At 33.1% G+C, this 17,690-nt stretch overlaps 1 protein-coding gene across 9 annotated transcripts in view; it reads left to right on the top strand.

Annotated features, from left to right (window-relative positions):
• Positions 1-15,102, top strand: part of LOC129751042 (uncharacterized) — a 525,666-nt gene extending 510,564 nt beyond the window's left edge. For all 9 annotated transcript variants that reach the window (XM_055746303.1, XM_055746299.1, XM_055746304.1 and 6 more), the window contains exon 6: positions 13,184-15,102. In XM_055746303.1, the coding sequence (XP_055602278.1) occupies positions 13,184-13,814 (631 nt within the window). In that variant the 3' untranslated portion in view covers positions 13,815-15,102. The remainder of the gene's footprint in view (positions 1-13,183) is intronic.
• The last annotated feature ends 2,588 nt before the right edge of the window (positions 15,103-17,690 follow it).

Below are 17,690 nucleotides of genomic sequence, written 5' to 3'. Positions count from 1 at the left end.
CGGTTTCACCAGTTATTTTTAAATCTTCAAAATTATGCGAAACCCTACTATGGAAAGGGATGAGGTGCAAAAAACCGTTTTTTTTTTGTCAAAAAAGTTTTTAAAGAGAAAAGAATAAGGGTGCTGCATACATTTAGGGGTAAAAAATACAACAAAAAAACCTACTATCAGTAATCATAAAAATTAATGTTTGGATGGATGAAATTTTGAAAATAATGAACGTGTAATGCATAACAATAATATTCCAGCACAAGGAAACGAGATATTAAAGGTTAATCTTTGATTAGCATTTTGATGCATTTTAGCCTAGACTGGTAAATTAATTATAAAAATATTTATTTAAAAAAAATTGTTGATTGTTCAAAAAATATTTTTACCCCAACAGAGTTGGTATAGGAAAATAAAAGCAATATAAAGGTTGTAGATGGTATCATTGAGTCAATCCCTCATACTGGATTATGGATTTTACGGCATCGAAAAATGTAATAATTTGTTCATCTGTTGCTCGATTTAAATTTTCTATCAGAATCAAATACTTTTAAAAAAAACTATCTCACAAGGTGAGAAACTATGTCATCATCATTTACAATTACATTATAATAGTATAAAAATTGAATAAGTGACGTGGTATTCAAATGTTGCATCTAACCCTGCTGTTGCATTATGCCTCGTTTGACGGTATTTAAATAGTTTTATAGGTTTTGCAATACAAAATTAGGCTGAAAAATATGTGAGTACAGAAAACCATATATCCATGACTTCGTATGTACTAGAGAGGGATTATAGTCTCCTTTTTCAATTTTTCCCGGGAATAGGATGATCAGATTTCCTGATTCCCGGTACCGTAAAAACGATCTGGAAATAATCTAATAATCACTCTAATAATGTCTCTACGATCTTGAATAGATCCCTGCCTATTTCGGCTTTTTCTAAGGTTATAAAGGAGTTTTCAGGAGATTTTCCTCTAGCACTAAGGAATTTGACATATGAGCTATAGGGGGAACTTGTCTATTGCCGGAAACTGCCTATGGCCGGACAACATTGATTTTTTCTAAATCGAATGATCCTAATAATGTTTCAACACCATTGAAATAAATTAATTAGCAGCCTGATATAGTGTTTGAAATATGGTTGTCCAATCTGTGAAGGTAAATCAATGATAGGCGTCGAAAGTTTTAGCCTAGTAGTACGGCTTATAAAATGTTGACTGCACATAAACGTCATCATTGATTAGTTATCTTCCGACTACAGTAGATAAAAGATATCAAACCTGAAATTCAAACAAAATATTAGGAAAATTTAAAATAGACAAAAAAATATTCAAAATGAAGCATGATTTCACTTGAAGCTTTAATTTTTACATCCCAATAGCACTCTCAAATGGTTAGCAGAAGATACGGACTCAAAAACTAAAATATTTTGGTCTTCTGAGAAACATTAAACTTATCTGTCCAGTCTTAGACAATTTTTCTCTAGTTTTTTCGGAACAAATGCTCCATTCTGGATTGTCTAAAAAACTTTTATGAAAGGCTTCATAGAATGAACAGTATTCAAAAAGCCGTACTCATGCATAAGACCTGTGCAAGTGATTTAAGTCATTTTGCTGCTTTTTTGTGCCATTGATGACAACTTTGGTAAAGTAATTCGTAGTGTCCGGCCATAGACAACACTTTGGAAATAAGTGAAAACTAACATAACATGATTTCTCTTACCACATGAATATGCTGTAAATTTTTTTTTTTTTAAATATTATTTAGTGATAATAATATTGATACTCCTCAAATCAGTTGGGCAACCAACATTTGCAAAAATATATTTTTAAAGTTATTGCTAAAAAAAACCTTAAGAGTCCGGTAGTAGACAAGTTCCCCCAAATACTGTATCGAACTGCTCAATATCTTCATAAAAGTTACGTGAAATAGTGAAATGAACATTCTGATTTAATTTTGAATATGAAAAAAAAACATAAGCATCAACAGAGTATTATTCTTGTTTCGCTCACTGTGTATTAAATACAGTTGACTGCATTATATATCTTTTTTCTTTTTAGACCAATGGTTTCCACAATTTTAAGAATTTTAACATAAATAAATAATTGTCTACCTACAAAAAATATTTATCTTGTTTGAAAAGCGAAAAGGAATCCTGGATGTTAAAAATATTAAAAGAATGATTGAATGAAAAGATTTTTTGTGAATGAACTGATTCCATAATATGACAACCTTAATTTTTGGTTCCTTGGTTTGCTTGATAGAATTAGCCCGGAATGTTTGCCTATTAAATATTGAAAACTGCTTACTATTAATTCACTTTTTCAATATTTTGTTAAATTTTTCCATACATTTGAATTGTACACTAATAAATGGTTGAAATTATTTCCATAGCTAATCTAAAAAAAACAAGCTTTTTTAAAAAAAAGTAATCGTTAGTCATTTTTCGAAAAATTTGTATATTCTTTTTTTAAAAGCAATAACAAAAACTTGTAACAGATATTTTGATAGAAAATTTATGCTTAGTTTAATAAAGTAAAAATTCAAATTTGAACTAAATTTGGGATTAGCTTTGAATTACAATTTAAAGAAGAAACATTAAAAAGAAGTACAAATCTTCTTTATTATTTTTAATTTTTAATTCAAACATCTCTGAACATGCTTTCAGTGAAAGTATCAAGAAAAGGGATAAAGACAAAAATAGTACGATAAACTTTATTATTGAAAAAAGTTATCTGTTCATTTTGATAACGACGGAAAATCAAATTAACCTAAAAATATATATCATTCATAACACTCCTGAACAAAAACTGAAGAAAACTTAATGATTTTGATATTTTTCTTTATATAAAGAATTGAATAGGAAAATTCGATAGTTCTGTTCAGTGTTCTCGAAAACATTCCTTACCCTTACATGTGTTGTTAACCTACTTGGTTGATTATTTCTACTGAATCAAAGCAATCGAAAGATTCCAATCACGATGTGAGAAAAGCACATATACCAGTATTCTCATCAAATATATTTTAAGAGAAAGACTAATAGAGTGTATGTATTCAGCGTTTAAATAATAAAGAGTAGAGGTAAATAGGAATGTAGAGGATATAGATGGAAAAGTAGAAGATAAAGAAATTAAATAGAATTGAGCATCCATATGCATACAAAACAGAAAAAGTTCTGAACGGAAAATGTTCTCTTTATCTTCTACTTTTCCATCTATATCCTCTACAAGCATCAGGTTCATAAAACTACAGACAAAAGTTTGTTTTGTAGACCTGTTTAAATTGATTAAAGAAAAACTAGCATACTTGTGTTTTCTTTAAAACCTTTATTATTTACTTGGTTCATCGAATTAAAAGTTTATCATTTTGATGACCATTGAATTATAATCATCTAACCAGATACTTTAATCTGGTTTATTTTTCATACATATTGAATTATCTGATCAAAGCCTTTTTTAACCCTTGTTTGTAAAGAATGTCAATTTAATTTATGTGTTTAACATTCAATGATCATTTCGGCATCAATCGAATTGATTTACGACTTTGTTTTGCTCTCATTGAAATGACAAAGATTGCGTAGGAATATCGCATCAAACCTTTTTTCCCCTTCCGTTGGTCGCTTTACTATCCAATTAAAGTATTTTTCCAATAACATTTTCTCGGTCGACGGAGGCTTACTACTGCTGCTACTTATCTCTTGTCTGATGTTTGTCATCTAAAATCTGCCAAAGTGCCAATTAAACGATTTCAACCTTCAAGCGCCTTATGATCTTCGAATGGATTCTTTCTGCTATAACTCGTTAAAAAGGCCAAACCACCATTAACCGCCCACCGAACCCAATAAAATCCTCAATCAACAATCCCACCCCCCCCCGTTAGCTTTTTACCCATTTATCAGAGATCTCTCTCTGGAGCCACTATCTGGACCAGGAGACATCACCGACGATTTTATCGCTTTCCAACCTTTCCTTTCATCACCTTTTACCCCGTGCTGTTATTTCAATAAACCTTCTAGCTAACAGTGTGCAGCTGGAAGCGAAAATACGTTTTCATTAATTTATCTGAACCCCCGAAAACGGGAATCTTTTCGCAAATCAAGCCCCATAAATCCACTCATATCGTGCCAGTAGAACGCCATCAAATCTCTAACCTGCTGCCCGGAAAATGTTGTCAATGGTAGGGATATTAATTTCCGTAACCAAATAAAGATGTAGGGAACTACCAGCTGCGGATAGGTTTGACACTCGGTTGAATGTGTGTCTGTGACACTGTCATGGAGTGTTACAACGTACATTGTCCTACCAGACCCAGCTAAGCCTAATCAGGAGCAAGTATGTTCGGGGCAATCCTTGGCTCATTAATCAGGATAAACATATTCAGCTGACTTTGTACCTCCCTGAATAAGGGCTGGCGGGATGATAGGATTAGCTTAAGCTTGAGCTAACACACCCGAACCTAAGCTTACTAGCTCTATACCGAAAATTTCAAACACTTTCAGGCGTTTACTATGAGTTTCAGTTCACGGTATAATGCTTTCTTCCTTTCTTGAAACCATCAAAACAGGAAGCAGTTGGTTTAATGTTACGTAAAAACTGGCATTAAAATATGACTCTATTAAAAGAATAATCAAATTATTTTTCTCATTGTCACAATTGGGGCAACATTTTTCATGAGGGGTTATAAGTTTCGATTCTTAAATTAGATTCATAATTAGGATTCCAAATTCAGGTGCTTTCTTAGAATTTATGTAATTTGATTTGAATTAAAGAAAACATTTCATTGCTCAGTATCAGTATCCATCAAAATTTTATCTAGTTACCTATCAGGTGATTAATTTTTTTTTTAAATCTTACCCCTACCTACTCAACACTACCTACTTAAGTTGAGATTTTCTTTTGAATTTTAAGGGTATAAGATGGAAAAATCTGATGAACTGAATTTAGTTTGATATGACTTGAATTTCTATTGAGGTCTGAAAAAGCTGGCTCAAATTCGAAAAATCGGAAATGCTTAGTCAGGAATTTATGACAGTATGGTTGAAAAGATCTGAACAGAAACCGAAACACCGAAAAAATTTAAACTGTCTAAAAAATGATAACTAATCAAGAGTTCTTATCACACGAGATTATTACAGGGTGGACTCGATTCTACGTAGACTCGATTATCCGGTGCCTCAATTATCCGTGATTCAATTATCCGTTCAAATTTTTTTTCGTTATAATATTAAAATTAAAAATAAATAAGAAATCAATAATTTTGCCCTCGTTTGAAAGTGCATGTTATTGCAACTAAAGAACAAAAAGTTTTTCAACAAATAATTAAATTTACGCTTGAACTTCAAGATTCTTCACGCAATTTCCACAACTCAGATTGTCCGAGGGATAATGATTTCAAATCCATCCTACGCCGAGGTATTGGCGATATTTGACGAAGAAATTTGCGTTTTTCGAAAAGGTATCATCGCCATAAAAGATTGAAGAATCAATATTGAGATTCACAGCACTCATAATTTCGTCATCATTCATCACATCAATCTGAAAGTCTTCTTCTTGAACGGTATTCCAATGAAATCTGTCTCTCAGAATGACAATTTCAATGATAATTTTTGAATAACTAAATCAGTTGAATCAAAAGTTATGCGAAGTACACAATTTTTTATTTGAACTGAAAAATGCGAATTGTATAAATTTTTGAAAGGATCGTGGAAACAATATGTTTTCACTCCACCTCCTCCAATTTCTCGATACAGTAATAGCAATTTCAGCTCAAGCCCGAAATATTTTACCGGACGACCAAACCTTTAATTTTTTCAAAAATTCAACACATGATAGTTTTGTGTTTGAGAACTCCCTATAAAAATTTCAAAAATGAGCATTGCGTGATTTCTAACATATTTCAGTTCAAATGTTAACAGTTCGATTCTCGTAGAATTTCTGTACCTCGAGTAGCTGATAGAGATGTCAAATTTTATAAAGTAATTGTTTGTTAGTTGATTCATCATTTGAAGAAAATATGATCAAAAAAAATATTCAGAGTAAATTTTATGAAAGTTCGAAGTTGAAGTTTCATTGCGCATGCAGACTATTTATGTCAAATTGTAAACAATAACGTAGGTGTATTTTTAAAAAGCATTTTATACCCTTTTACACATTTTGAAAAGTATAAAAGAAGTTTTCTTGGGTAAAATTTTCTGACTCGATCATCCCTCGGATTCGATTAATCCGAAAAAAAATGGGGAGGAACGTAGAATCGAGTCTGACCTGTATTTTATTTTGTTTTTTTTTTTTTTAGGATTTCAATGCATTATTTGAAATCCAAATTCCAAAGTGAATTTCTTAAAGTTTCAAGTAAGTTTCATTTGAGGAATTTCTTCTTATTTGCAACAAAAATCAATTTTTATCAAAATAATGGCTTTACAACAAATATTCACTTATAGCGTTTTTTTTAGTGTTGTACGAAAATTTTTAAGCAGCATTCCATAAATTTTAAAATCAGGAATTTTTAAGGAAAAACAAAAATTTTTAAGTTCCATTTCAATCGCCAAATTTTATCGAGGTGTGCAAATGGTTACGAAAGTTTTAGTTGAGGGATTTTGACAAAAATTTTCAATTTAGATTCAGAAATGTAATCGAGAATTCAGAAGAGCTGTTTTAAATCATAATAACAACTTTTAAGTAAATATGGGTGATGATTTAGTAAGACTATCGTTTCATTTTTTAAATGCTGATTTAAAGATAATTTCATGCACGTTATGTTTAAAAAATTTAAATGGAATTCAACATGACTCGTTAATTTTTGACACTGGATAGGAATTCTTGAAAATTGTTTCAAAATTGTTAGCAGAATCAGATTAAGATAATTATAACATTCTGAAAATGAAAAAAAAAATCAGATGCAAATTATGGTTTGGATTTTTATGTTAAAAATGTTTGTTACGGCACTGGAAAATGGATCAAAAAATGATATCGAAGATTAAAATTTAATTTGAATGCTAATCCTATGAAGATTTTAAAAACATTATCACAGACTGATCCCCAGACTTAAAATAGCAGTTGAATTGTGGAGTTCTGCTTCATTACTTCTGATTTCCTTCTTCTTAATCAAAAATAAAAAAAATATAAAAAACAGAAATTTGCCATCCTAATATAATTTTATTTTACGACCGGTGATAGTTTTGAGATTATTTATGTTACGGACATGTTCCGCTTTTTAAGAAAATGACCTGTTGCCGTCCCGCACAAAGCTTTTGTGGTGAACTGAATCCTCTGCTATTCTACCTTTGGTCCTAGTTGGTCCGAACTTGATGAAAACGCTTCATATAAATCTCGTTTCGATCATTTTCAAATCCTGTCTTTTTTCTAATCTTCTTTTATCCATTGATGATTTTCAAAACTAATAATGTTCTTACTTAAAGAACATGACATTCACCGTTAAGAATGTGAAAATTAAAAAGGTACCGTAAACCGAGGTAACATTAATCGCCGGGGTAGCTTGATCAACATAAAATTTTCCACATAATCATCAATTACGAAGTATAAAATTGAAAAAAAGTTTTACAAAAGTTCAAATGTGAGTAAAACTGTTTTTCCAAAATGTTGAAATATCTGCTTTTTTCGAAGGCTAGTAAACAAACACCCTTCCTGATGAAATCAAAGCGTAAAGGAGCAGCAGGTTAATTTATAAGACAGTTCAACCTTTTTCCTCAGTTAATTTATGGTTTTGGCGCAGTTTTTGTGGTATTTCAAGGTAAATTTTTGATATTTTAAAAATAGGGACGTTTTCAAAGAGTTAGCCAGTCTAGAAACGCTATCAAATGGTAAAATTTGAAAGAAAAATTTAAAGGGGAATAGTGCAAGGGCCTAGAAGGCAAATTATCATTTTTGTAGTTAAAATTTTATAAGTAACTAGCTGACCCGGTGTGCTTTGCTACACCTTTCAGAATCAAATGATATTTTCAGAAATCATTCAAATTTTTATTGTTTTTGGTATTATTTTAAATCAAATTATGACGAAATTAATAAGCAACCACTATAAAATGAGAGATTCAGCTGGAGTTTCAAATTGCAACACAAACCATAACATATATTCTGAATCTTGATTTATAAATTTGTTTTAAAGATCTGATAATTTTCATCTGTTTCCTTAAGTTTCGCCCTAAAAAATAAGGGTCCCAAATTAATCGTTCGTAAGTAATCTAACTTATAAAGTATGGTTGTTTTTGCTTGATATGTTCTGGATTTATGCTAAAAAACTGATTAGAGAGCCCTCTTCTGTCCTTCCCTTCACCCCCTGCTGAATGGAGATTGTAATCTTTAATAAATATTTTTTTCGTTCCCAAAAATCCTCTTATATCAAATATAGTTCCATTGGTTGATAAGTATTTAAGCTTTACAAAAAAATTGTATGGACCCCTTTCTTTCTTTCCCTCTCTACACTGTAAAGCATAAGAGTCTATAACAATCGTAGAAACATATCTCGTAACCAAGTACCTTTCCGTGCCATATTTGTTTCCATTTGTTGATTGACAAAATTGAATTGGGCTCACCTTCCTCCTCCCATGTACCTTCTCACTGAAAGGAGGATGATGTGTCAAATAATCATAGAGTCATACCAAAATGATTTTCCATGTTAAGTATTGTCCATTTCTCGGATTTGTAAAATAAAAGTTAAATGTAAGCTTCCCTCTTCCCTTTCTATATTCCATGCCATACCAAATTTGGTTTCATTTACGTAGTAAATTTTTGAGTTTTGTATAAACTTGAAAGGGAGTACCATCCCCCTTTCCGTTCTCTTCTTTCAATAGAGGGGTGATAACTTAATATTCATAAAAGTATTTTTCGTACTCAAATACTTTTTGATGCCAAATTTGGTTTCATTTGCTCGATTAATTCTCGAGTTATGGAAAAAAATTGAAACCCCCCCCCCCCCCCCCCCTTCTTCCTTTATATCTTACCGCTTAAAAGGTACGGCTTCAATTTATAATAGAAACATTTCTCGTATCCAAATACACTCACATGTCAAATATGGTTCAATTTGCTTGATCAGCTCTCCAGTTATACTGAAAATTGTAAGGGAGACCTCGCCTCCCCCTTTTTATCCACCTCTTCGAAAGAGTGAGGGATACCAAATATTCATAGAAGCTTTTCTCGTACCCAAATGTCGTTCCATGGAAAATTTGGTTCCATTTGCTGTTTTAGTTCTTGAGTTATGCAATAAAAATTGTATGAATCTCCCCTCCCTCTTTCCTTCCTCCCCGCTGTAAGAAGGAAGGGGTCTCAAACAATCATTAGAACATGTCACGTTCCCAAATACCCGCCCATGCCAAGTTTGGTTCCATTTGCTTAGTTACTTTCTTAGTTATGTTGAAAACTATAAAAGAGGCCCCTCCTCCTTTATATCTCCCTACTGGAAAGAGGGAGGGGTTTCAAATTATCATAGAAATATTTTTCGTATCCAAATACCCTCCCATGCCAAATTTGGTTCAAATTGCTTTATTAGTTTTTGAACAATATAAAAAAATATGAAAGAGGCCCCTCCCCCTTTCAAATGGAAAGAGGGAGGGGTCTCAAATAATCATTGAAATATTTTTCGTATCCAAATACCTTCACATGCCAAATTTGGATCCAATATCTTGATTAGTTCTCGAGTTATATGAAAAATTGTAAGGTAGCCCCCCTCCCCCCTTCCTATCACGCCACTGAAAGGAGGGAGGGGTACGAAATATTCCTCGTTCTCAAATACCACCCCATGCCAAATATGATACCATTTGCTTGGTGGGTTCTCGAGTTATGCAAAAAAATGTCTTTTGTTTGGGAGGCCCCTTCCCCCCTTCATGAGAGAGGGAGGGGTCTAAAACTATAATAGGAACCTTCCCCTGCCTCCAATACCCCCACCTGCCAAGTTTCACGCAAATCGGTTCAGTAGTTTCCGAGTCTATAGGGAACAGACAGACAGACAGACAGACAGACAGACAGAAATTCATTTTTATATATATAGATGTTGAAAATTTAGCCCCTTAATTTATGCAGCATCTTTGTCCATCTTTCGATCCGATCTTAATTGTTGTTCGGCCTTAACACACGAACTGCCTTAGTTTATTAATAACTAGCATTTTTTAATATTATCAAGGTATCCTTTATGATCAAGAAAACTCGTTAAAACCGTCAAAATATAGACTGATCAATGTTACCCCCAAGCATCACATCCTAAACGAAGACGAAATCGATTTTTAAATCAAATTTAAAGTAGTTCCGGTTTTAAAAATATGAAATATGCCACATTCTACAAAACAGAAAAAATAATCGAGAAATATTAAAAAAAGTGATTAATCTTACCCCGGTTTGCAGTAACACTTTTATGGAGTTTCACTGACTTATACTGAAAAAACCTTAAATATGACTCAATTAAAATTCTTAGTTCAATACAGTATATACAATGTCATTCAAAACTAATGTTTTATTGTGTGTTTTTCCCAAATTAGGCAACTTTTTTTAAGTTTATTTAAGACTAGATTAAATGACTTGATAGATTCTAAGCATTTAAGATTGTCAGAATTCGGGCAATTTTATTTCAAAACCAGGCAAATTCCGGGCATCTGATTTCAAAATTTTCAACGCAAAATCCAGACAATATCCGGAAAAATTTGGTGTAAACGACCGAATTATTCAAAAAAAAATCTAAAAGAATACACTTGGAAATATTTTTTTTCATCATCATGTAACTAGTTAGGATCAAAGGCTGAAGCCTAGAATCTGATAAATGAATAAAAGCACATCATCAGATTTTAAATCGTTTTTTGGCTTCTGAAAAACTGTTCATAATTATTGAGATAAAGTGAATAAATCTGTGCAAAATCCAGGCACCGGAATCTGGGCACCGGACCGGAACGAACTTTTTCGTAATTTTGTGTCAAATATTCCGGCAAGTCCGGATAAAAACGGGCAATCTGGTAAGCGCAGCGTTTTTTGAGCACGTTCTAGCGATGTTATAATTTTCGATTGAAGAAGATATTCCTTAAGATGTTTCTCTAGAATTCTAGCAGAATCTATTGAATGTTAAACTTAGGGAAACATCAAATTCCGGATAAAAAAGAACAGGACTTTCGAGTGAAAAAATATTTTATTTCAAAAAAAGAATGAATGGAAGATTTAAATTAAATAAACTTGTTAGATGATCAAAAACGGCTGCTCGGCAATATAAAAACTTTGTTAAAATTTCGGATTTAAAACTACTTAGAAACTAGGTTTTCAAAAAAATTCTGTATTTTTTTAAATTTTTTTTTATTTTCTTTGATTTTACTCAAAATTACTGTCATGGTTTTCTGTGACGCTATTTCTCTGAGTGTGACTGAAAATTTATGGAAGTTTGGGTTTTTTTTACATTTTAACAATTCAATTGACCTTACTTATCAAATTTTCCAATCTAAACCTAAAAATCCGAAATTAATATTGACACCAAAAACTTAAATACGTTTAAAATAAAAAAAAATCTCTTAATTCTGTGAATATTCCCAAAACTCTGTTTTCTGTGGAACAGATTCTTTAATTTTGCTCAAAATTCTATGAAATTTCTGATTTGTCTGTGATCTCGGTAACCTTTCTTTGAACTACAACATTTTCGATTTCTGTGTTCGCAGTATACAAAGATGGAAGTTTTTTGAGAATTAAATTTTTAGAACAATTGTCATTTATTTATATTTTATTAGTTTCTATAAACTATTTTCGCTAAACGAACTTATACATATGTATAGGAATGGTCATAAATATTAGGTTTTTAAAAATTTCTAAAATGTCCTGCTTTTTACGGCGATGTCCCGCTTTTTTCATGAAATGTCCACTTTTTCTGAAAGTATCTGGTAAGCCTAGGTTATGTTGTTTTCGGTTTTCGATCTTATTACATTCACCTACTTATGCTTCTACCACGATGAAGGTAAATAATTGATTATTTATGATAAGACCGAAATCCGAAAAAACAAAACCTTACATACAAAGAAAAAAATTATTGTGAGAGTAGGAGCATAAAAGATTTAAACTACTTTCCTACTTTCTTAATACAGAGGAACTCCCCCTTTCTAACAATTTGACAGATTTCCAAACACTGATTTTAAATCCCAAATAACAGTTTCATTTAAAAATGTTAAGACACGAACGCCACTGACGTGGTAAAGTGTCTATAATTAGAGGAAAAAAAATTAAAAATGTTACAAAAACCAAGATTTTCTAACCATTTTTTTTGTTAATTTTATTTACATAAAAAAAGTTCATGAAAAGTGCATTATTTTACTGAAACAAATTGATATTATAAAACTGCAACTCTTTGCCTTGACGTTAACATTTTTGACACTTTTTTCGGGTTTTCACATTATTTTTTCACATACGGTTCTAAGTTTATTTTTCTTTGTAAATGTAAATTTGTTACACTGTTTGGTGTTTGGTTGACTTATTAAAAAAAACAGTTATCATAAATCGTTTTGCTGATCCTAGAAGATCCTAAAGTCAATAAGGGCCAACCGAATTTTAAAAACTAGATCAATTTGATTTCATTGTTGTAATCGCTCTTTTACAAATTTACAAACTATCTTAAGATTTAAGTAGTAAGGAGAAATGTCTTTTGAAAAGTTTTATTACGTGACAAATGCTTGTGACCGCAAGAATTTTAAAGATACAAACATATTTATGTTAGCGATATTGAATGATTCTTTCCGTGTTGAGCATCCTCCTTCAAGATTCATATTGTTTGCTTAATCTATCACAATTTGGTTGAGATGTAGAATATAAAATAAAAACTTACTAATTACAACAGCTTCTTCCTGCACATATGTATAACCAAAAATAACATATACGCGCTTTCTTTATAACACGTTTGGTTGGTGGGTTTGGAGTTAGTTCATTTATGCCTATAGATTCTGAAAAGCAAACCTTCATAGATAGTTCTACTTCAAAATGAACAACAACAACAGCAGCAATGGATATACCTAAGTGGTGGGATTAGTGAAACTCGCCCCAACAACTGAAATCAGTTGATCATTCCCTTTTTAAAGACTCGTAGTCCCAGTTAACTACTATCGGCTTGTAGGTGTTGCTTCCTTTTTTCCGCTTTCCTTTAATCTACGTTACGAATCTCTTTAGTGTACTTACCCAAATGTTAGAAGTGACGTCGTACATATTTGACTGATATCTGATCTGTTTCCGCAGCCGTCCAATCAGCACCACTCCATCAGCCCAATCCGAATCTCAGCAGCCGTCCGTACCGCAGCTCCAGACCACACCGGTTCCGGTTATCCATTCGACGACCATGACGCCACCCCATGTGCCGGAAACGTCTCCAATTATGGCCCTGTTGAGTAGTCACCCGCAGAATGGCTCTTCCGATGGCAGTCAGGAATCTCAGGGAGGAGATGAGGAAGATGCTCTGCTGGATGACGATGAAGAGCACGACGAGGAAGATCAGGAAGCCGAAGAGGAGTACGAAATCGAGGGTCGATCCCAGCAGGACTCGGACGATCTGGAAGGAACAGAAGAACACACTGAGGAAGAGCAACCGGAAGACGAAGAACAGCTACAGCATCCGGTTGTTGCCGATCCTCATCACAAGATTCCCGTAGAGCAGAAGCTCAAACAGATCACCCAGGAGGTGGCTGAGATGACCCATTCCGATCGGGATATCGACAACGGTCGCCAGAGCTTCCTATCGCTGTCCGACTTGATCAAGAACATCCGTCCGGCGGAAAAAGTCATTCCCCAGATCGACTCTTCCTATGCCAACACCATGCGAGTCCTAGGAGAATCCATCACCCAGGGAGAAAGTCGAGCGGTCAAAGTCTGAACGGAGCTTAACCCTAGCTAAACCTAACCTAACCTAGAAACCACTGAATCCCATATTCATCATAGTTCATAGAGATCATTCACGTTCCCATCAATCAACCATCACATCACATCATCATGTCACGGTCGCCATGTGGCGGTGTTTTCTTGTGGGACAACCCGGGGGACTGTGTGCGCCTGTTTGTCGGCTAGGGCGAAGCCTCGATAACACACGTGGCTCCAACTAGCGGACGAATCCACAAGTAGCCGTGGGAACTTCCCGAAAACACTTTTGGCACATGCCACCAATCACCATCATTCATAATTTTCCATTTCGTTAGCTATATTCTGAAGATCCTCTCACGAGATGCATTTATCACTTTCCATGAGAGGATCTTTTGTTCATACATTCATAGGAATTAACGATCATCTACATTTTAACGACATCATTCATTGTGATCATTGAATTTAATCGTCCATTTATCATAAAGCAAACATTTTCGTTCATTAATCGTTATCATTGAATATTTTGATAGAATCGTCCATCATTTGAGAAGTCGAATAATCATCCCAAACATTCCATAAATCATAGCAAAATTTACACATCAAACATGTTCCACGATCATCAAAGTCATTATCATAATAATCATACCATCAAAAATATCATTCATTCACTTCATTTCCCATCAAAGGTCAGCTGAATTCTGCTCGGTTTAAGGGTTCAATTATTGGAGCTAAACTTTCCATTAAAATTTTAGTTGTACGATTATTAAAGTATTATATCAATACTATTGAAAGACAAACTGTACCAGTTGAACAAAAAAAGACACGATTTTCCCTCCGTCCGCATTTTGAATTTTCCCCATATTTCTCATCGGTATTTCTCGTTATTTGTGTTGTTCGAAAACTTAAAAAAAAATCTTGCGCCAACAAACAAACAAATATCAAACGAAAAGAGAAAAATTAGACTGTACTGAGAGACGTTAGAATAAAAAAGAAAAACAAAACATAACAAACTTAAACAAATCAAAACAAAACAAAACGATAGATTTTAAGATTGATGTGGACAAGAGCAGTGACGTTGTAAGTTTAAACACTAACATGAGCCTTTAAAAATATAATCATAAGTAAAACAACGATAAGAACAAACAAACAAACAGTGTGATACGGCCCGCAACCCGCGAACAGGGGAAAACCGTTTTATGAAAACAGAAGAAGAAATAAAAAACGCAACACAGGTTGTTGTAGCTAATGACAGGTGGTGCGAAAGAGAACTGAGGGAGGAAAAATAAAACGAATTTTGAAAATTATGATGTTGGTGTTCTCAGTCTGGAAAGAAATATCGTTTATCATCCAAACAGCGATTTCCCTGGCGGACTAATCATTGTCTTATCACTATCATCTTATTCATCCATTAGTAGCCTGAAAAACGTGATTTGCCTAGTTGAAGACGACTTGACAATGTTTTTAAGAAGTAAAACAGTAAGAAAAAATGGCAATAAGTAAGTCTTGGTGCGGTTTGCCATAAACAACGTCCAGGTGCATCCTAAAAGCATCAACCCTTCAAAACCTACAGAGCTCAGTCGGAATGATCGTCACACAGCAAATCAATAAGACGCAAAATCAATTGTTAGGAAAATGCGTTATGTGGAAAAATAGTATTATTTGGGCAGAAAACATTCAAACGGATGAAAATATTCATCTAAATGTTTCACGAATTATGGTTAACCATTCAATTCTGCTATTGTTTATATGTATAATACACACCAGTTTCCCTGACGTTTCAAACTACTTTGGCATTCGTTCCTCATCAGTTATCACTTTTTTTATTTTGATCACGCAATCTGAAAACGAAAAGCCAGTCTGACATGTCTGATATTGTAGTTTGAATTCATAACGGCTTTCTCAACTGATTCAGTGGATGCAAAGTGACTTTGGACTTTGGAATTGCATAAATTCTCAGATCTAACCAATTTTATTTTATGAGCTCAACGCAAAATTATAAATACGTTGCTCTTACTGTTTTCACCTATGGGCGGTCACCTTTTCACGTCAAGGATTTTATAAATTAACTAGCTGACCCGGTGTGCTTTGCTACCCCTACCATAGAAAACAATAGGTATTTTAAAATAATCACAATTCTTTTTTACATTGAATTTCAACATTATTTAAAGCCAACTACTTTTCATAGCATCTGAGCTTCTAGATTGTTTTGAGTCTAAACATAACTTTATAGTTTGAAGATTGAAGGAGCCACCCTTAAGAAAAAAATAGGAGGTATCTACAATATAATAACACCAAGTCACGTAACACTAAAACACTAAGACATTGTTTTTGTTAATAATGTGTATGTATTAAGTCAAAACGCTTACATTTATAAATGTTCCAATAATCATACGAGGATTGTTAAAATTCTGTTAATTTTTTTTAATTAATTTTGTATGAGAGCCCTCCCTTTCTTGGATTTGGAGGGGTTTGAAACTATTAAAAACCATTCTCAGTCTCGAAAACGGTTACAAACAAAATTTCATGATCGGTTTGGATTCAAATTGTATAAAATTTCTGGTTATTTTGCATGGGAGTTACTCTTTTTTGGATGGGTTTGAAAGTATTATAGAGCCCATTACCGGTCTCAAAAATGGCTTCAAACAAAATTTCACGTTGATTGGTTCAGTAATTTCCCATTATTGTACGAATTAGTGTCAAATTATTGTTAATTTTGTAAGGGAGCACCCTTCTTTGGATTTAGAGGGGTTTCAAAGTATTATAAAAACCATTCTTGGTCTTGAAAATGGCTACACATCAAATGTAACATAGATCGGTGCAGTAGTTACCAAAAATTGTTCGAATTATATCAAATTTTTGTTAATTTTGTATTTGAGCCCCCCTTCTTTTAATTTGGAGCCGTTTGAAAGTATTTCAGGAACAGTCTCCGGCCCCAAAAACATTGATATACCAATTTTGAAAATGATTGGTTCATTAGTTTCCGAGTCTATAAGGAACACTTTAAAATAGAGAATGAAAATTCTAAACAAAGACGAAATCGATTTTTAAATCAAATTTAAAGTATTCCAAAAAAAATTCTGCAACCATATTTTACGTTCATAACAGTCCAGTACTGATTTTAAAAATATGAAACATGCCCCATACCCCCTAACAGAAAAAATAATCGAGAAATATTGAAAAAAGTGATCAATCTTAACCCGTTTTACGGTATATAGATTTTGAGCACCAACTTATCTAGACTAAGTAGAAAAATTTTGGTTCTGGCTCTCCACTGGCTGTCCACAAATTTTTATTTCCATGCAGAACAACGAATTTTTGAGTATCTTCAATGAGCCATTAAGAAATTAAAGATTTGACTAACATAGTTATTATTGGAAAAGTGGAATTTTTCTGAAAAAAAAAATGAATAATTTTGTTTCACCACGGCAGAAAACTACAACCTCTTACCAAAACTTTTTTTTATTGAAACGATTACTGAACTACTACGATATCAGGATAGTTGTATTCGGAAACACTGAAGAAAAATAAAAACGAATAAAATTCTATGGCAACTTTTGTAGTTTTGTCAACACCAGGCAAAACGAACAAGACAAAGTGAATCATTGATCTATTCTTGTGAGTGATAGAAGTGTCTGAGTAAATCTGTGAGTTGAGATTCATAAGAATTGTAAAATCTCCACAATGGCGTAGTTGGTAAGATAAGCACAGATTTGCAAGGTTGATGTGCAGATTGTTTAGAAATGATTCCGGTTCCGGTAAATTAGACGGAGAGGATTGTGAAGGCTGCTGCTGCTGATTGTTTGTTCCTCCGGTAAATAAGACGGAGAGATTCGAAAGCGCAGATTTTAAAGGCTGCATTTGATTGTTTTGATTTGGCCTAACGGTGGAAACG

Source organism: Uranotaenia lowii, chromosome 3 (genome assembly GCF_029784155.1).
Source record: "Uranotaenia lowii strain MFRU-FL chromosome 3, ASM2978415v1, whole genome shotgun sequence".
NCBI lineage: Eukaryota > Metazoa > Arthropoda > Insecta > Diptera > Culicidae > Uranotaenia > Uranotaenia lowii.
Note: the sequence above shows the minus strand (reverse complement) of the source record. Positions and strands in the feature narration are given on the sequence as shown.